The sequence below is a fragment of the Phalacrocorax aristotelis genome, chromosome 3 (genome assembly GCF_949628215.1).
Source record: "Phalacrocorax aristotelis chromosome 3, bGulAri2.1, whole genome shotgun sequence".
NCBI lineage: Eukaryota > Metazoa > Chordata > Aves > Suliformes > Phalacrocoracidae > Phalacrocorax > Phalacrocorax aristotelis.
This window is the reverse complement of record NC_134278.1, coordinates 114,199,729-114,217,746: the sequence shown is the minus strand read 5'-3', so window position 1 is coordinate 114,217,746 and position 18,018 is coordinate 114,199,729. Positions and strand designations below refer to the sequence as shown.

The window sequence follows — 18,018 nt, the reverse complement described above, 5'->3', positions numbered from 1 at the left end:
CTTTTAGTTCAGATATTTTGTGTTTTAACCCCCTCACCCCAGTTTCAGAATTCATATTTTCAGGTTTTTTGTTCTGCTTTCTCTGTCATTCACAGCCCCATCCTAGTAAGGAGAAAAGGGGGGCAGGGTGTATTTTCCACAACTTACTCCATGTAAGAAACAACATAGCCATCAAAATATGAAGAGTGAGTTGTTGCTCCATGCTGCTCATAGGAAAGAGTAAAAAGGTGGTAGTGACAATAGGGAGGCAACTTCTGGCAAACAATTAAAAATATTCTAAAAATAGAAAACTAAAACTCTTACTTTATTCACAGTTGTTTCAGTTCAACTTGTAAAATCCAAAGTGGTTATTATTTCCATCAGAATATTTCTCATATGTCAATATATTTCTCACATATATTCTTTATCCAGGAGTTCTGGCTACGGGCTGTACTTGGAAACCTGGCTTTCAGAGGAAGCCCTCCTAACTAGAGCGTGCTGCCCGGCTTTCAGGGAGCTTCTGTGCAGGATAGTGCCTCCAGCATCCCAGTCTACCTCGCTTCTCCCTTTCCAGATAAGCCCTTCTGATCCAGATAAGCCCTCCTTAGCCTGGTTTTCTTGGGAGCTGGGATGGAAATCAAGACAGTAAGCGTCAGTAGCACATGCCTCTTCCCTGAGACTTTGGCCACATGCCGTAAGCCAGCAGGAATGGCATTAGCTACATCACAGAGGAAGGTATCCACCAATGTGAAAGTGAAAAGCAATCCTTTATCAAGCCCTTTACATACTCCAGGCTGCACAAGACCTGTAGGTGATGAACACATTTGAGTGGAGAGCTAAGGGCCTGCCAGGGAAAGGCAATACCATGGGTTCACTCTCAGCAAGATACAGGGCCCCTGGCAGGGCTAGGTTTGCTCCCATCCACCCATCGCTCCCTCTTGTTCCTTAGGCATAGAGTCAAAATAAAGCCACAGCCCACAATCGCACTGTGAAGCCAGGCAGTGTATGTGGAGAAGGCCCAGTCTACATGCAGGACAGGGGAGTTCTCCGAGTGCTTTCTGGAACAAAAAGAAGGCAGGATCTAATGGGTGCTGTGCTCAGCCCAACCTTTTATTCCCAACACAACAAAAAACCACCCAACCCTTGCTGAAAGGCAAAAGGTACAAGGTGCAAGTCGTGAATTTAAAAAGAAGGCTCTTCCTGCTCAAACTACAGGGCAACAGACCTCCCCCCCCCACAGAGGGGCTGAAAAAGTTATTTTATGGGTTCTTCAGGACTTAAGTCCAATTACAGGAAATTGCCCTGAAGGGAGTGAAGTAGCATTTTTTCTGTGCAAAACGGTCCTCAACAGCAACTCTGTACCTTCTATGTCACCGTCTTTGTCTCCCAGAAGTAAAGGTTTGAGTTCTCCCTTTCCCTGACTGCAGGTTGCTGGTATCATGTTGCACCACACATTGTAAATACCTGTGATAAGCGTTCAGTGAAAAGATTTCAGTTTTTTTAAGTGTCAGCTGGTCTGAGATTTTATCTATTGAGCTATTGTGTTCAGAGGAACCTGCAGCCAGGCACGGACCATAGGAACAGCCGCTTAACAGATACAGGTTTATCCTGTTTTCCTACTTCTTGCCACCCTACCCCCTATAAATTACTAACGCTCTACTAAAATACCAGGGGCAGAAGGTGAACAGAAGTCTGTGGGCTCCCACCTGCTGCGAGCTGATAGAAATGTTATCAGGTGCTTACCAGACTCGATGTTACGTCCTGCCGTCAGCTCCACGAGGGGACCCCACCTCCCTCTTTGGCTGTTTTTAGCATCAGTCACCCATCAGGCACCTCTTCCTCCTCCACTGCTTCTCTGTTGTGGGGCTGGAGGAAAACTTAAGAGATTGGTGACCCTTACTCAAATCATGATAGCATCCACACTCCGCTCCTGTGCCTATGCATCTCCCCACTTCCCTAGCTCACGCCTCAGCACTTTCACTCAGTTGCCCAAATACCAAGGGTTCAGTCTCTTCACCCTCAGGCTGAGGTTGTCCCAATTTCTCCAGCTTGCTCCATCTCTATCATGGGGATCACCGAGCCACATCTTGCTATCCATTAAGGCAGGTAGTTATCTATTTTCTGAGGTGTTTTAAGGAAAACGCTGGAGTTGAATGACTGCAAATACTTCCAAAATGCAAAATGGCAAGCGCTACTACTAGAAATCTTGTAAAAATTCATAAACAACTACTCAGATATTTTAATAGCTCTGGCACAAGATTCAGGTAGTCATAAACACCTGTTTTATTATATTGTAGTACTGATCGATTCTAACACTTCCTGTCTCAGTGCATCTTCTTTAAAAACAGGTCCCTGAAAAAAAATGACATAGTCCCCCAAAAAAACTTTTTAAAAGCTGTCCAAAATTCTCATTGAATAATAATTTGCTGTGCTGTATCTAATTGAAGGCCAGATGCCATTGAACTGAAGTCATCAATACTCCACACAAGTACAGGCATCTGCTTGCATCAAACAACTTGCTTTATCAGCTCCTTACCTTCGAGCTCTTTGGACCAAGACCAGTCTCATCTGCAAGGTGCATTACAAGGTAGGGAGTTGTGAAAAGAAATCTCTTTGTGATTGCCCTTCTCCTCATGATAGGATAGATTGTAAAATTTTTATTGTAAAATATTAAAATAAATTACATTTTACAAAGACTTAACAAATATTTACATACAGAGTGATTCCAGTGACAATCAGCAACAAAGAACAAACAGGCATATTATGGAGTGATAAGAGTCAGAACTGTACAAACTTCAAAGGCCATATGAAAGACAAGCTAATTTTTTTAAAAGGTACATCCATCACAAATGGAATGAATCCCATGAGGCACAAAAATTACAAGTCTATAACAGAGTTCTTGGAGTGTTTTGTTTAGGCCAACAGACTTGTATATTGCTTTTTGCTCTCCTCATTTGCGACGCTTGTCTGTCTCTACACATACTCTCCCAGGTCAACTGGGGAAAAAAAAAAAATCTCAACATATACAGCTGTGTCACCATGGATCTGTTATCAGTCTATGGTTTTATTTATGCATGTTTTGTGACATCCATTGCCAGCAACAGATTCACAAATCATTAGTTCAGCAAAATTTAACACACCACTTCTTGTATTTCCTCAGTGATTTCGTACCAGTGTATCAGATGTGTTAGACTGCCTGCTGTGAAAAATGTTATCTGAAAATTATGCCCTTCAGGTAAAAACAGGCTTCAATAGCACGAGACAAAACCAAGAAATATCACAATGATGGCATGAAGGATGGGGTCACATAGTTGACAGCACTTAAAAGGGCTTTTCTAGGAACAGACTTTTGTTGTCACATTTCAGGATTTGTTTTTTATTAAATTTTTTGAAGTATTGGCTTGTCTTGTCAAAATTAGAAAGTTTATATAGTGAAAGTGGACCTGTGCTTCACATGATGCGACTGGAAATACAATCTAGTTGTAGATAATAGCTAGAAAGAAGATTTTCCATTTTCATTTCATCCCTTCCTTATATGTGCTTTTAAACTTTTTTCTTTTTTTTTTTTAAATCCCCTTTTCTCTCTTCCCAGGAAGAGATCCGTCTCGCCTACAAAACTAATTCCATAGCATTAAAAGAGCTGTTAACGTTATTGGTTAGCCAAATGAAATCTTACATGGCATCCAAAGAAAATGTTTCCAGATTGACCAGATAATTGAAATAACTACAAGACCTTACCAAGTAGCACTGGGGAATTCACTCAGAGGCACTTCTGGGGCTGAATAGCTCAAAATCCAGCCTGAACACCCCTCTAACTCACTACATGTAAATCTGAAGGCAGAAGAGACAATAATTTAGATCCCCCAGGCAGCTGCTTTTCTCGAGACATGGAAGACAGACAGGCAAAAAGCTGTCTCGCTTAGCACTTCGGCAGTTCTGAGATGGCACCATAATTTCAAAAACCCTGGGAAATGGTTCAACTTTTTGGAGAGAGCCAGTATGAAGCCATGTGCCAACTAAACCCCTCCAAAACATTGATAACAAGTAGGGCTTAATGAGACCACTTGTATTGGCCCCTGTGTAAAGAGAAATTATTTCCTAGCATTAGGATTACATTAAGGCACACGATAGGATGTCTTGAGAACAGTTTTGTGAGGTGTGATCATGTTTCCCAAAAGCAGGAATATTGTACTTTGTTTTAATAAATTTAAACTATTACTTTAAATCCCATGATACTTATTATGCAGACTTATAGTCTATGCTGACTACACTGGGAAAGGCCAGAGAGCCACATCTAACTTGATAATATGAAACAGATCCCATCCATTCTCAGCTCTGGCATACAAGTGCACTTCGCTACGGAGAACGGAGTCTTGGTTCCAGTGTGCAACATCCCCTCCCAATCAAAGCAGCCCAGCCAAGTGTCTGGGTTGTATTATTTCTGTATTAAAGATAAATTTATCTTTTTTTAAATGAAGATTGGACTATGCTTTTCTGTTTTATGCACTTTCAGGAAGCCTCTTCTTTCCTCACTGTCCTGTAGCATTCTAACTGTCACTAAAACTTTGATCTTTGCATCAATAATGGAAGACAAGTTGGAGGACAACAAAAGCTATATGGAGTGCTTTCTCATTTTCTTTTAAGCTAATGTGCACTTTTTTAAACAAACAAAAAAAAACCCGAACCCAAAACAAAAAAAAAGGCTAGGCTTGCTACACGAGCATCCTGTGTATCATCCATGTAGTCTTCTTACCTACCATTTCTTAAAGTTACAAGGTATAGCTGTCAACCACAACCCTTCAGGTATAAAGAAATACTTGAAGGGCTTGGAGTAATTTTAAAACAATGGGGTAGGGGTGTTTATTAGAAGTAAATCAGAATCTTCTCGAAAGGGCCTCTCCCTCTTTCTTGTCAGATACAAGTCAAATTCATCCCACCACCCCTACTCCAAATAGGAGTAATATGATAAAATTTTATTTCAAATTAGAATCTCTCTTCAGCAATATTATAATAAAATACAGATTAACTTCCAAATCCAATGATGTCGAGTCTACATTTTTGCCAGTATAAGATTTCGCTCTATCCTTGTGTTCACTTTCTATTTGAAAAAAATGTCATGTACATAGAAAACTCTGAAAGAAATGAGTAAAGACAGTCCCTTGTTTCACAGTAGGTGACTTCAAAACTTCCCATCAACAGACTATCCAACCAGAGTACCAGTTTCCCATATGTCCTCCTCCTTCTGTGGAAGAGGACAGCAATTGAAGCTGCAGCCAATATTTGCAGTTATTAGAAATATCTAGTAATTCAAGGTTAGCATTGCAAGATTCCTTAAGCTCTTCTTAAAGAGCTACTAAGTCTGCCAGCATTACACCGAAAACTAGAATGAGACAGCTTTTAACTGTTCACTGAACTTTGGAAACTTTGGGACATAGCGGAATTACTTAAATACTGTAAAACTAAACAGAACAACAGAGCTTGACATGTTATGGTTTAAAGGTCTTGGCTATTTTCTGTTCCAAGTATATTGGATACAACTGAAGTCAGTACCTTTTGCCAACGTGTAATCAAGAGCCTCGCTTGAAAGAGTTGTCAGGCATAGATACGGAAAAAGAAAGAAAAATAAAACCATGGTATAATTTTCTTTGTAGCCAAAACAACTTGGGCATAAATGTTATGAAGAGACATACTTCCTTCTCAATGAGAAGCCCATCTCCAAGCCAAAAGATAATACTTTCAGGAGCTTAGAGCCAAGGTTCCTTTTAAAAAGTGCCTTATGGCCTTATGTCACTTGATCACATCTCAGTTTGCCCAAGATTTGATATTGCCCAGCCTTCCTGAAAGTGGGATAGAATAACCATTGCATGTGCACCATTGCATTTAAGTCATACTTTCAAACAAAAGAAATGAGCAAAGTGTAATCAACTGTTTCAAAAAGTCATCTCTCATTCAAGTCTCGTCTGAAGTACCAAGGCAGGGAGGAACATCAAATAACAATACTGACTAACACACTGCACAGATCAGCAGCAGTGCTACAGGTCCCTTCTGACAGGCATTAGGGCATTTGGAGAGTATCTGTGCCTCCCAAGGTGATTTTTTCCTCAGAAGAACAGTGTCAATAAAACTTCACCTGTACATAGATACTGTATAAGGTTCGTTCAAGTATTTGCTCTAGGAAATGGACAGTGGAAGGACACTTTCAACATTAAAAAAGTTCATTGCATCCTGCTTGTGCTCATACATGCTTTGATCAATAGGTCTTCCAGTCACTTTACTCTTTAACAGTTCCGGGGCTGATGTGCTGTTTAGCAGCGCAATTGGTGAGCTTCATCCCAGATGATTCTTCCGTGTTTGATGGCTCCTTCTCAATCCATTCCTTTGGAATTTTTAATTTTTAATATTTTATTTATGAAATTACAATTTACTATAATTTGACAAGCACTGACATATTCTAGACAGATGTTTTAGATGCTTCCTCCTCAGTCTGCCAGCGCACCTCAGCTCAGATCTGTGTGTCCTGGTATTCCATCTAAAGTTTCTCATTAAGAACAACTAGTGGTTGCACCATTATTTTTTTTTTTTTTTGTGGTAACAACTTAACAATGGGCAACTTAAAGAAAAAGCAAACCCCTTGCTTTCATTTGTGATCAAAGCAGGATTCAAATCCAGGTTTTCAGAGGTGAAAGGTTAATTGGAGTAACTGAACACATTTGATGCCCGAAACAGTCTCTTTGGAACAGTATAGTTACACTCCCAAACTAATTCCTCACTGAAATGCATAAACACAGAGTAGGTCCAGTGTATTAACTAGTCTCTTCTTTTCTACTTTGTTCAAGAACCATTAAATCCCAAGAAAGAGCAGGACTTCAAATTCAACTGTTATTTTACAAGTTTTTTCAGATAAGCAAAGCTGATGGGCTCAGAAACCAACTTAGGATGGGAGAAGAACACTGGAATTTATTAGTTTGGGACTTGCTTTTGTTTTCAGAGAGACAGGAGAAGCTGCAGAAACATGCTTTTCTCCTTGCTCTGTTAATTTGTTCGATATGCACTGATGACTTTCAGAACATCATTGTCAAACATGCTTCACGTTGCAGCCTTCACATTGCTTACTGTATTATATTCATTCATCAGTTGTTCATAAGGCACAGAAAGTTCTAGCTCATTATTGGTAAAGGTAGATTCATCAGAGGATGGGAATTTTACCAGTTTTTTTGCAGTTTCAGGTTCCTCTGCAAGATTATCATCCATGGAGGACTTTGATGTTTCCTCATCATCTGATATATCTTCCTCTTCGTCATCATCTTCATTTACAAATGTTATATTGGCATTCTCAAATATTAAGGGTCGATAGTCTCTGGAATCCCACACTTCGCCTTCTTCTTCACTAATCCTGTCTAGCTGGTTTACAAACATGGTTCCTTCTAGAGGGCTGTCTCCAATACGTTTATCATTCAGGGGTCTCAGTACATGACCATTTTGAATGTCCAGGGAAGCCTCATCGTACTCAAACAACTCTGTCTTTGTGTAAGTCACCTGGGCATCTATACTGGCATTCTGCATATTTTGTTTGGTATTTTCTACTTTAATAATTTTGTCATTATTTGTCTTCAGGGCCTTCTTCCCAATTTGCTTAATAAGATCATTGTAGGTTTCTTCCTTCTTTGACAGAAAGCTAAAGATGTTGACATCCTTTGAGGTACCCATTTGAAGGGGTTTTTTGGACCGAGGATGGTTGTCAAATGACTCTTTCCTTTTTTTCCTCCGTTTCTTGATTGCTTTGTGGACTTCCACAAACATACTGACCTTCCAGTTAACAAAGAGTGAAAGCCAAGCTAGTCCCAGATAGATCCATAACTCCACAAAATATCTGTAAAGGGCATGATAGTTTGCATCTGGATTTACACCTACGAAGAATTAAAAACAAGAACATTACTGAAACAGGACTTGCAGCTGATAAACCTTTGAAGTTATGACCCTGAAAACTACTCCCTTCCACACTAACAGAGCCTAGCTGTTTGAACACTGCTCAGAGGTGGTAAGTGGGGATCTGAAACCCTTCTGACAGAAAAAAGTTGATCCCAGGTCTTCCAATTCTTTGCTGCATGTATTCTGACTACTGGACTACAATATAAAATGGAAGCATATTCATCCTCTCCTTGAACCTATGAAAGTGAACTTTTGTCCTCTTTGAAAATGATAAGCTTTCTCACTGCCACTGAGGTATGGATATAGGTACCTTCCTCAAGAAAAGGATTCAGAATTCCACTTACAAGGACCATCTCCAAAGCTCTGAACGAGGCAGTGGTTTTTAGAGAAAGACAGGACATAGGAAGGAGACACCAGTATGCTCTGCATTTCCTGTTGACTAGTTCTAGATAGCTGCACAGAGAGCATTGCCCAGTACTTACGTGCCCTGCTTAGTATACTGGATCCCATTCAAAGGTGCTTAATTGCCCTGGTGGATAGGATAGCTCCTTGCCTGAAACAAGGACCTGAGGCACCTGAGAGTGTTACAAACTCCAGAACTTGGCCCCAGGATTAGTCCAATAAAGGCATTGGGTGTCTAAACCAATATTGAAGAGCCAAATCGAGTCCATTGGATCAGTACCCAGCTCTAATTGAATCTTCAAAATTCAGCAAAATGTTTTGGAAAATCTTAAAGATCACCTTTTTGAATTAGAGTTTAGAAATACAATTGCCCCACTATGCATGTAGTGAAATAATACATAAACTACAATTACTGACCAGCAACAAAATCTCCAAATCCTATGGTGGTGATAGTGATGAATGAGAAATAGAGGCCTTCAATGTAATCCCATCCTTCAGTCACCATAAAGACAAAGGGAGGAATAACCAGATGGACCAAGACACCCCAAACAATGAAAATAGCTGTGCATGTAATTTGTGCTTTCCTCTGTAAAGAAAGAAAAAAAACAAGTCAGGGAAAGATCTCCAAATTTTATTTTCCCATCCATAGCACCAAGTGTCATCTGACAGTACCAGACATTTCAGAGTTTTGTGCTAACAGTTTACCAGCCATAATTTAGAAGTCCCTGACTGAAATAAACACAGAACTATTTTTTTCCTTTATGTAGAACTCACTATTCTTACAACAACTTGCTCAAACTGGACTATTTCCTCAGTTTTCTTTCACACTGTTGAAAGGTTTAAGGAGTTCCTGATGTTTTATAAATAGGCATGGGATACAGACATAGCACTGTAGTCTAAAAAGCAGTCAGTACCTCTGATTTTCCTTTCATTCGAGTATAGAGGATCACAAGTGATTAAGATGCTTCTCCTCTTTATGCCTCCTACCCTTTGCCACTCATGTAACCTCTGCACAAAAGATGCACACACACATGCCATCAGTTTCTGTACTTCTCAGGTGCTGAACCAAGAAACTTCTTGCTCCGTTTCTGAAACCAGGACCTAAACCAGTCCCACTGTCCTCCAGGCACTATGGCCTTGCATTGCCTCCCATCTCCGCGCAGAGTTAGAGCTGAGCTAGAACTCACTTGGGGGAAAACAAACAAACAAAACAAAAGAAAAAACCCACACCCACCAAGACAAAATAAAAAAATAATTTAAAAATTACAGTAAAACAAAACACATAGGAAAAAAAAACCCAAAACCACAAACACCCAACCACAAAACAAAACCACCACAAAAAAAGCCCAACAAAAAGCCACAAACAAAAAACACACAAGCCAGTAACTCAGAACAAAACATTATTTTCCAGTTGGTTCATTACACAGCAGGAAGTACTCACGCTAGCATAGAAGCAGGTGGGAACAACGCAGGACAGCTTATTTCTGTGCCAGAGGAGCTTGCATGGAATGTCTGTGAAATGGAGCCTCACCTACATTTGTCCTACAGGTTTCTAATGTAAGGAGATACATATGTCTCCTTAGAAGCTGCAAGATTTATATTTAGTATGAAAGGTTTCAACAAGATCTCATTTTGCTAAAACTTCTTGCAGAACTAACATATTAGACCCAATTCCCCTTTCAGTTATTTCTATGCAAAACCATTTGGGAAAATTAATATTTGTGCAAGTGTTCATTTGCTACCAAGATTAGCAGGTAAATTAAGAAGTGTAAGCTTAATTCACACGTCAAAAATACACAGCACAAGGGTAAAGAAGACAGGGCCTTACCAGGCTAACTCCTCTTTTTGTCAGAAACTGGCCCAGCCTCTTGGCACGTCCTCCAAAGAACTTCCCCAGAGCACTGATCCACGTCAAGCAGAGAGGAACTCCAAAGAGCCCATAAAATATGCAGAAGAGACGCCCAGAGGGTGTCTTTGGAGAAACATTTCCGTAACCTAGAAGAGATAAGTATGTGCACAGTCTGTTCTTGTTGCAGAGAATTCAAGGCAATTCTACCTATACACAAAACAACATTGCGTGGGCTTCTACTGTATCAGACGCTCCTTGCTTCACCATCTACAAGAGTTTTAGCCTACTCCAGCTGCTCATCTTCTGAATCTGGATACCTTCCAAATATACCCTTGCAAACATGTATTCCATTAATGCAGGCTGAGAGGATTTCTGCATTTTAAGTGTTTCCTAGATTTTGTGCTGCTTTTCCTTGACAAGATGAGATAAATATGAAATAAAGCTCCTCTCAAAACTTCAAATATGACTCCCCAGCCTCAAGCAACAGTGTTTAAAGCTTGATTGAAACAATTTCACAGAATAAAAGCTCAAAATTAACCCTGAAGCTAGCTCTCACGTGGAAGGTCCCTATACACATTTAACCTGTGATCTGGTTACCTTTCCAGGGTAAGAGTTTGAGAGTTAACTGCAAGGTGAGTTGTGGCATAGCAAGACATTCAACTATATTTAGTTCTTTGCTGGTCACAGAACCCAACAGGGCATTACAAACTCAGGCTCTCAAATCAGCAGCCTATTTTCTGAACTTCTGCCAGAGTTTTCTTATTTAGGTGTGTTCCTGACTTCAACTTTTTGTCATAAGTATATATTATATGCTGGGTATTGTCAGTTTCAAATAATAAAGAAAACCACAGTACTGCATATGGTTTAACAGTAAGGCTTCCATTTCTGTATACCCCTAGCCTTCTCTGGTTATTTTGCATTCCTGTTTTTTTTGTTGTTGTTGGGTTTGGTTGTGGTTTTTTTTCACTGTAGGAATAGCAAGGGTGTAGCAACACTGTGTAGCAAAAATTTTTCTGTAAAAGCAGAAGGCAGATGATGTTGAGCTCTGAAAATCCATATATCAAAGGAGGAAGAAGTCCTTCAATGCAGAGGGTTTTATAAGCACAAATTGGTTGTGAGATTTAGAAGACAACACTTGTTCTACTTTGCCTTTAAGAGACAGATAAAAAGTCTAGATTGTTCTGCAAGCCAAGAACACTGATAAATCAGTAGCTTAAGAAGATGCACATGAATAACAGGACAGCTATACAAAAACCTCATATGCACATGCTTTAATTATTAGTTTAATGGAATGTTTTGGAACACTTTTGTTTTGGGATTTTATGATTTGGAAATTTAAATGCACGAATTAATGGAACTGGAATGATACCAGTCATCCCCAGCAGCACCTTGAATCCATTACTTATTGGAAATAAGTAAGGACATACACCTTTCTCTTCTGTATATCCATGGAGAGAGTGCCAAAAAAAATGGTTTTTTTCCCTCTACAAACCTGTAGGTGAACATGTACTGTAGGCAACTCCAGCCATTGGGACTTTTTTCAGTGACTAGCCTGACACACAAACGTTAGAGAACAAACACTCTAGAGTATACAGAAAGCTACAGTTAGGAAATTCGACACAATAAAAACTTACCAATTGTAGTGATCACAGTAGCAGCAAAGATCACAGCATTAGGCCAATTCCAGTTGTTGAAAGTGTTGTTCCCAGTGATGGCAACCCCCTGTCCAGCAGCATTTGACACAACCTGTAAGAAAACAGTTTACAGTTGTTCTTAGAAAATCCCGGCAGCCTGAAAGACAAACATGTCTGTCCCTCTCAGGTTTTCTCCCCTTGTTCATACTTTCAAAACAGTCACTCAAGTTTTTTTATGAAGGCTAGCCTAGTACATTTGCAAACTTAACCTTATGAAATACTAAAAAGCTGCTTCACCTAAGAAAAAGCAGTGCAGGTGCTCTGACATTTAAATAGGGGATTTTAATTAGATAAGCTTTCACTTGATTTACCAGTTTAACCCAAATGGATCTCTTCCAGAGACCAACACACTCCTCCAGACTGAACTAGCGTTTAACCTCTAGTGCAGTTCTTGAATTTGATTTAATATTAGGGACTTCTTCAGAACTACTATCCATTTCAAAACACTGTTACATGCCTCAGCTTGACTTTGGTATGAGCAGGACGTCATAGAATCCTTGGCAAAGCTAGCATGATTAATGTTAATTCACCTGCTGTCCCTGGCAGTGTCATACCATCTACAAGCCAATGTAAAACTGTACTTTTCAGCAAAAACATGCAAGTTAACACTTTTCCAAAGTATTTCACACAACAGGACTCTAATCATTGTCCTTGAATCAGGCCACTTTCTTATCCCATCTTTGAATCTAGTGTGCCATGGTGAATGCAAAGCACTCATTTACAGTGTTTTAGAGAAGTAAGAGTATTTATTGGCATTTCCACAGATTCAGTGAGTCAATTTTAAAAAACCTGTTCAGATCTTCAGGTGCTCAAGAATTATTAACCTTTTGTAGGAAAGGACTTGGAAGACCCAACCTTCCCTACCTTTCCAAAACTAGACTGTAGAAAGCCCATTGATAAAAAAACCTAATGACTATTTAGTGCAGAAAGTCAAAATTTCAGATCAACGTCACACATCTTGCCATTTCTGACATGTATTTCTACCTCCCTGAAGTAAAACAGAAAAGCAATTTACCATATTCTCTCCTAGAAATCCTTAGTTATTTAAATTTTTTGCTCTGTCATTTCATGCTGCAGATAAAGCCTTCTCAGGCTACTCTGCTTTTCCCCCCCCTTCAGTGTAAACCAAGGTTGTTTGAACAAAACTCTGAAGCTACATCCATATACAGGAGAGGTGAAGGTTTCTCCAAAAGTTGGTTCATAACATTATCCTGCTTTCCGTGTTTCTCCCTCAATAAGTGTTGAGCACAAAAAATATCTTGAGCTAAATACCTAAAAAGAAGTATATTGCCTCCAATTTTAATAAACATGACAGGTGAGCTTTATCTTAACCTGGTAAGAACTTAGAGGTACCTACAACCAACACTTCCTTCCCTCGTCATCCCTTCCTTCCTACTTGATTAAGATCTGATCTTGGACCCAGCAGAGACTCAACACAAAGTTCAATTGCTACTGAAAACATACACAAGTTAACACAGGTTTTAATTATTCTTGAAACTTATTACATATCACCACCCTCCTACAGTAATAAAAATGCCCTCAAAGTGAATGTATTGTGCATATACAAGATGCAAACATTTAATTAAAAATGCACTTTCAACACACAAGCTATTACAGAAGATAAAAGGTAAAGCATTAAAAGTGAATGAAGGTACAGAACTAGATTCTTCTCCTGGTAAACTCAATGTGTGTGCAGTGTCTTTCCATAGCCTACGGGCTCCAGATAGAAAAGGATATAGAGAGACTCCTCACCAAGGCAGTCATCTGTCATAAGAAAGTAATGTGGATATGAGAAGCAGCCCTAAAATGAGCAGGTCAAGAGCAGGCAAGTAAACACACAATGACACCCCCTTCAAAAAAAAAACAAAAAAAAACAATTTGAGGCAGCTACACTGGCTCACAAGAATTCATCCGAGTAGAGATGAGTAGAGACCAAAGTAACTTCATTCACTTCTGCTATGGTCTGCAGAAGAACTTCCCAAAAGTCCCAAAGGACATCCGAAGTACCTGATAGACACAATCTGTGATCTATTATCCCTGAAAAGATGCCTTGATGTCTTCCACTGCCCAGCAACACTGCACTAAATGTTATATCAAACACCTGCTCTCCAGTTTTTTTCCATGCTATAAGCGCACTTGGATTTTTTTTATTGTTATTTCTTCACAGAGCAACCTATCTCAGAGACCCGCTGAAGTATCTGTTTCCATTGTCACTGCACAATTATCTCATTGCATTACTCCACCTTCAGCCTGAGCTAACGAGCTCAATTTCCCAGTACGTAGTCACTTTAAGATCTGCCAGTGTTTGAAGTCTGGAGGTGTGAAGGGGGCCCAGACCCAAGGGGAAGAAGCTGTTGGACTGAGTAGCACACAGCTGCCCTTCACACCCAGGCAGTTAACATTTTCGGGGAGAGATGGCCAGCCCTCTGAGTTACATAAACACTTTATATAGAGAACTGCAGATACTCTCCAGCCAAAGCTGCTGCTCTCTTCCTGTCCCTATTTGCACACAGCTATCTGCTGTTGGTGCACAATTATCTACAATCTATAGTCTAGTCTTTTAAGTTACTTTATGCCTGCAATAAGCCTGAAATGTGCATTGCTGCATCCCAGCTGCAGGAACAAAGATGGTCACAAAACACTTTTAGATAGCTTTGGTGCAGTGGGAAATGTGTAGCTGCTTTCCAAGCAGCATAACTCTTGCCCATACTGAAATAATTAAATATTTTGGCTTCAACAATGTGAGTGGACACTATACAGCTGAACAGCAAGTATGATTTTTTCCTTGGTAAATCTGTTAGGCAACGTCAGAGATGCCTTTATTTTCATATGCTAAGATACAGAATGTCCCAGGTTGCCTATGCTGGATTTCTTAAACTAAGGAAGATTTGCTCTAAAAAGCCTTTGGATGGAAAAATAGGAGGCAAGGAGGGAGAGGAAGAAGAGGGTAGATGGTGCAAGTGTTCTTAATATCCTGAAAGGTGTCATTTAGAAAATCACTTTTCAGGTATGCCCAAATTCAAAAGCTGAAAATAGCTAATAACTCAGAAGTTACACATCCCCTTAGACCCCACCTCATGACAGTTTGTACTGATAAAGGCAGGACTTTATTTTCAGTCAAACGACTTGCCTCACAGGAATCAAACTTCCTCCCTCACTCCCTACCACCCCAGTTCTGCACTTTGGCAAATGAAAAAGAAAATTTAGAGTCCTTGGAGCTATTGCTGAAAGTAAACAGACTTGCAATTTCAGAGGGAGATTTAAGACACCATAAAACTAATAGACCTTCTGATGACATTCACACAAGTAGAAACCAGGATGCCATTTGAACATAAGTTGCTCCATTTAGAGGTACTTCCCCACAGACAAGGGTCGAGGTTTGTTAGGAGAAGTCTCTATGGTGGCTTAAAAGCTGAAATAGTCAGCAGACCCATCTTAGCTGTCCTTGTCTTTGTATTAGCAGGAGGGATGGTTAAGTTTGAAATGTGATCAATACCACTGCACGGTAAAATGGTTCACATGCAGTCCCTGTAGAAGTAATGCAAGGGTATAAAACTAAGGGAACAAGCACATTGGGGACTAAATATGTTAATATGGCATTTTACTTTGGCTGTTTGGCCTTCAGAAGAAGGAAAAATGGGGCAGAACTATCACCTTCTGCCTTTGTAAACAAGAACAAGTGCACAAAGCTTTATTTTCTTTCTAGGAAAAGAAGAAAATATGATTTTGCACTGTCCCGTCAAGTACTTACATACATTTACGAGATCCCCCTAAACCTTCTCTTTTCCAGGCTGAAGAGTCCTAGGTCTTTCAGCTTTTCCTCATAGGAGGACTGGAGCATCCTCCAGTCCCTTGATCATCTTAGTGAGTCTTTGCTAGACTCTCTCCAGCATGCCCCATATCTTTCTTGTAGTGGGGAATCCAGAACTGGACACAGTACTCCAGGTGTGGCCTCACCAGTACAGAGTCGAGAGGAAGGATCACCTCCCTCAACCTGCTGGCAATGCTTTGCCTAACACAGCCCAGGATACCTTCAGCCACCTTTGCTGCAAGGACACATTGTTGGCTCATGTTCAACTTGATGTCCATCAGGACACCCAGGTCCTTTTCTGCAAAGCTGCTTTCCAGCTGGGTGGCCCCCAGTGTGTTTTGCTACATGGATCCACATATGATTGGTGAAGTTATTTTAAGAGTTACAGACTGCAAGAAAGCTGTGATACAGGCTTTGCATATCAAGTAGGAATAATTTTATATTTGGCATGAAATCCTAGACACTTTAATAAGGATTAGCTGGGTCTGATAACAATGAGCAATAGGAAAGAAAAAGGATTTCTGGGGTACTTATGGCCAGATAGACAGATAAACCAGACTAAAGACACAAGACAATAAACAGGCTATGTAAACTAGAGCAACAGATCCTGCCCCACAGACACCCTATTACATACAAGAACAGCCAGATATTTTTCAGTGCCATCTCTTTTGAAGAAGATAAAGCATCCCATGTTATTCAAAGCATTCCCTGGAGACTTGACACATAAGTCTAACAGTAGTTTTAAGCTTCTCCCAGTGGTATGAACAATTCCATCTTGCTAACGCTAAGTGTTTCTCCATAAGAAAGGAGATGTAATTGAGCTATTAAGTCTGAAATCAGAAGCAGTGGTTTTCATTCTACTCAGAGTATTACCATGTGCATAAAGGACAATCTCAGCTGGCTGCTGCATCCAAAAGCAGAATCCATTAAAGCAATAACTGATGCATCCTTTCAGGACTCCTAGGCTTTGTCCCCACTTCTGACTCTGAAGGAACATAGAGTAATATTGCTTGTTTTTTCAGGTTCTTTTAACTGAGGTAGTAAACATTTAATGCACAGAAACACACTGAGAATTACAAATCTACCAAGCACTTTTGAGACGTTCCTACAAGAAATAAAGCTTCAACAGCAATCTCTTTTCACTTTACCATCCAAATCTTTTACACAATTTGAAGAAACCAGAAAACTGTGGAGTAGTTATCTGATCACATGTACATATAATATTGACAATTTAGCCAATCATAATAAAATAGTCAAGGGTAATAAGGCTTCAGTTTATAGTATCAGTTGAAACTCTATACTGCTGTTCATCTGCAAGCAGATTTTAATTTTAACCAAATCCAGCACTTTGACACCTGCTTGCATATTAAAAACAGCAGAAGCTATTTCACAGGCACAGTCTGAATTTTTAAGTACATTATAGCTAGATCAAAAGTAGTAGATTCACAGTCATACTAAGAACATATTAATCCTGGCTGACAGCTGTCATACCTTGTCTACTGAATTAGTTTTTATGCCTAGTTTTTAAGCAACAAATACATATTTACTATAATTATAAATGCCATAATCTATTGGTTTGAGTTATAGTAGTTGGAGAAAGACAAAAGAAAAAACATATTTAAAGCCAACTACCTTCTCCCCAACACCCCCCAGCCCCAATATGTTCTGACTTAATGGAGGATACTGTGCATCAGAGAAAATGTTTTCCTCACTAGAGTATCTTGGCAGCTTGGGGTTTGGGTAAGGAAAGGGAAAGAGAAGCCAACTATGCAACTAATGGTTTTACCAATAAAGAAAGCTCAAAGAAACTTTTTCCTCCCAATTACTTTTCATGTCTAGTTATATGAGGTGTGTACATGTAATGATTTATTAAAATTTTCTATTTGAGTTCTCCAAAACCTTCATATTAACCTATATATTCTTGAGACTAAAATATTTCACCTTTCTTCCCAGCCTGCACTTCCAAAGACAGCTGCAATACTGCTAAGAAAATCTTGCTATGCCATGATGTTCACTTTGGTAGCCAGAGACACAACATGGCAGAGCTGCAGGAAGATGAGAGAATACACGTAAGCTTGAATGATTTGATCAAGGCAGCAGAAAGAGCAGATATTCCAATGTCATCTTTAGGAGGGCTGCTATACATTTGTCTGTGCACACAGAAATCAAAGCTCATCGCTTCTTGAAGATATAAAAAATAAAAAAGAAATCCTTTGAGGATTAGAATACGAAAAAAATGCACGGCCTAGAATACATAACAGTGGCACCCTACTTGGACACACATATTTCTGGCACATGTAGTATGTAATTGGCTCAAGGCAAGAAGAGTTTCAGGGAAGGATGGTAGTATCTAC

At 39.7% G+C, this 18,018-nt stretch overlaps 1 protein-coding gene across 1 annotated transcript in view; it reads right to left on the bottom strand.

Moving 5' to 3' along the window:
- Positions 1–2,621: 2,621 nt before the first annotated feature.
- Positions 2,622–18,018, bottom strand: part of KCNK5 (potassium two pore domain channel subfamily K member 5) — a 36,456-nt gene continuing 21,059 nt past the window's right edge. Inside the window, exons 2-5 of the mRNA XM_075089139.1 lie at positions 11,794–11,905; positions 10,139–10,305; positions 8,728–8,896; positions 2,622–7,886 (exon numbers count right to left, since the gene is read on the bottom strand). Of these exons, the coding sequence (XP_074945240.1) occupies positions 7,066–7,886; positions 8,728–8,896; positions 10,139–10,305; positions 11,794–11,905 (1,269 nt within the window). The 3' untranslated portion in view covers positions 2,622–7,065. The remainder of the gene's footprint in view (positions 7,887–8,727; positions 8,897–10,138; positions 10,306–11,793; positions 11,906–18,018) is intronic.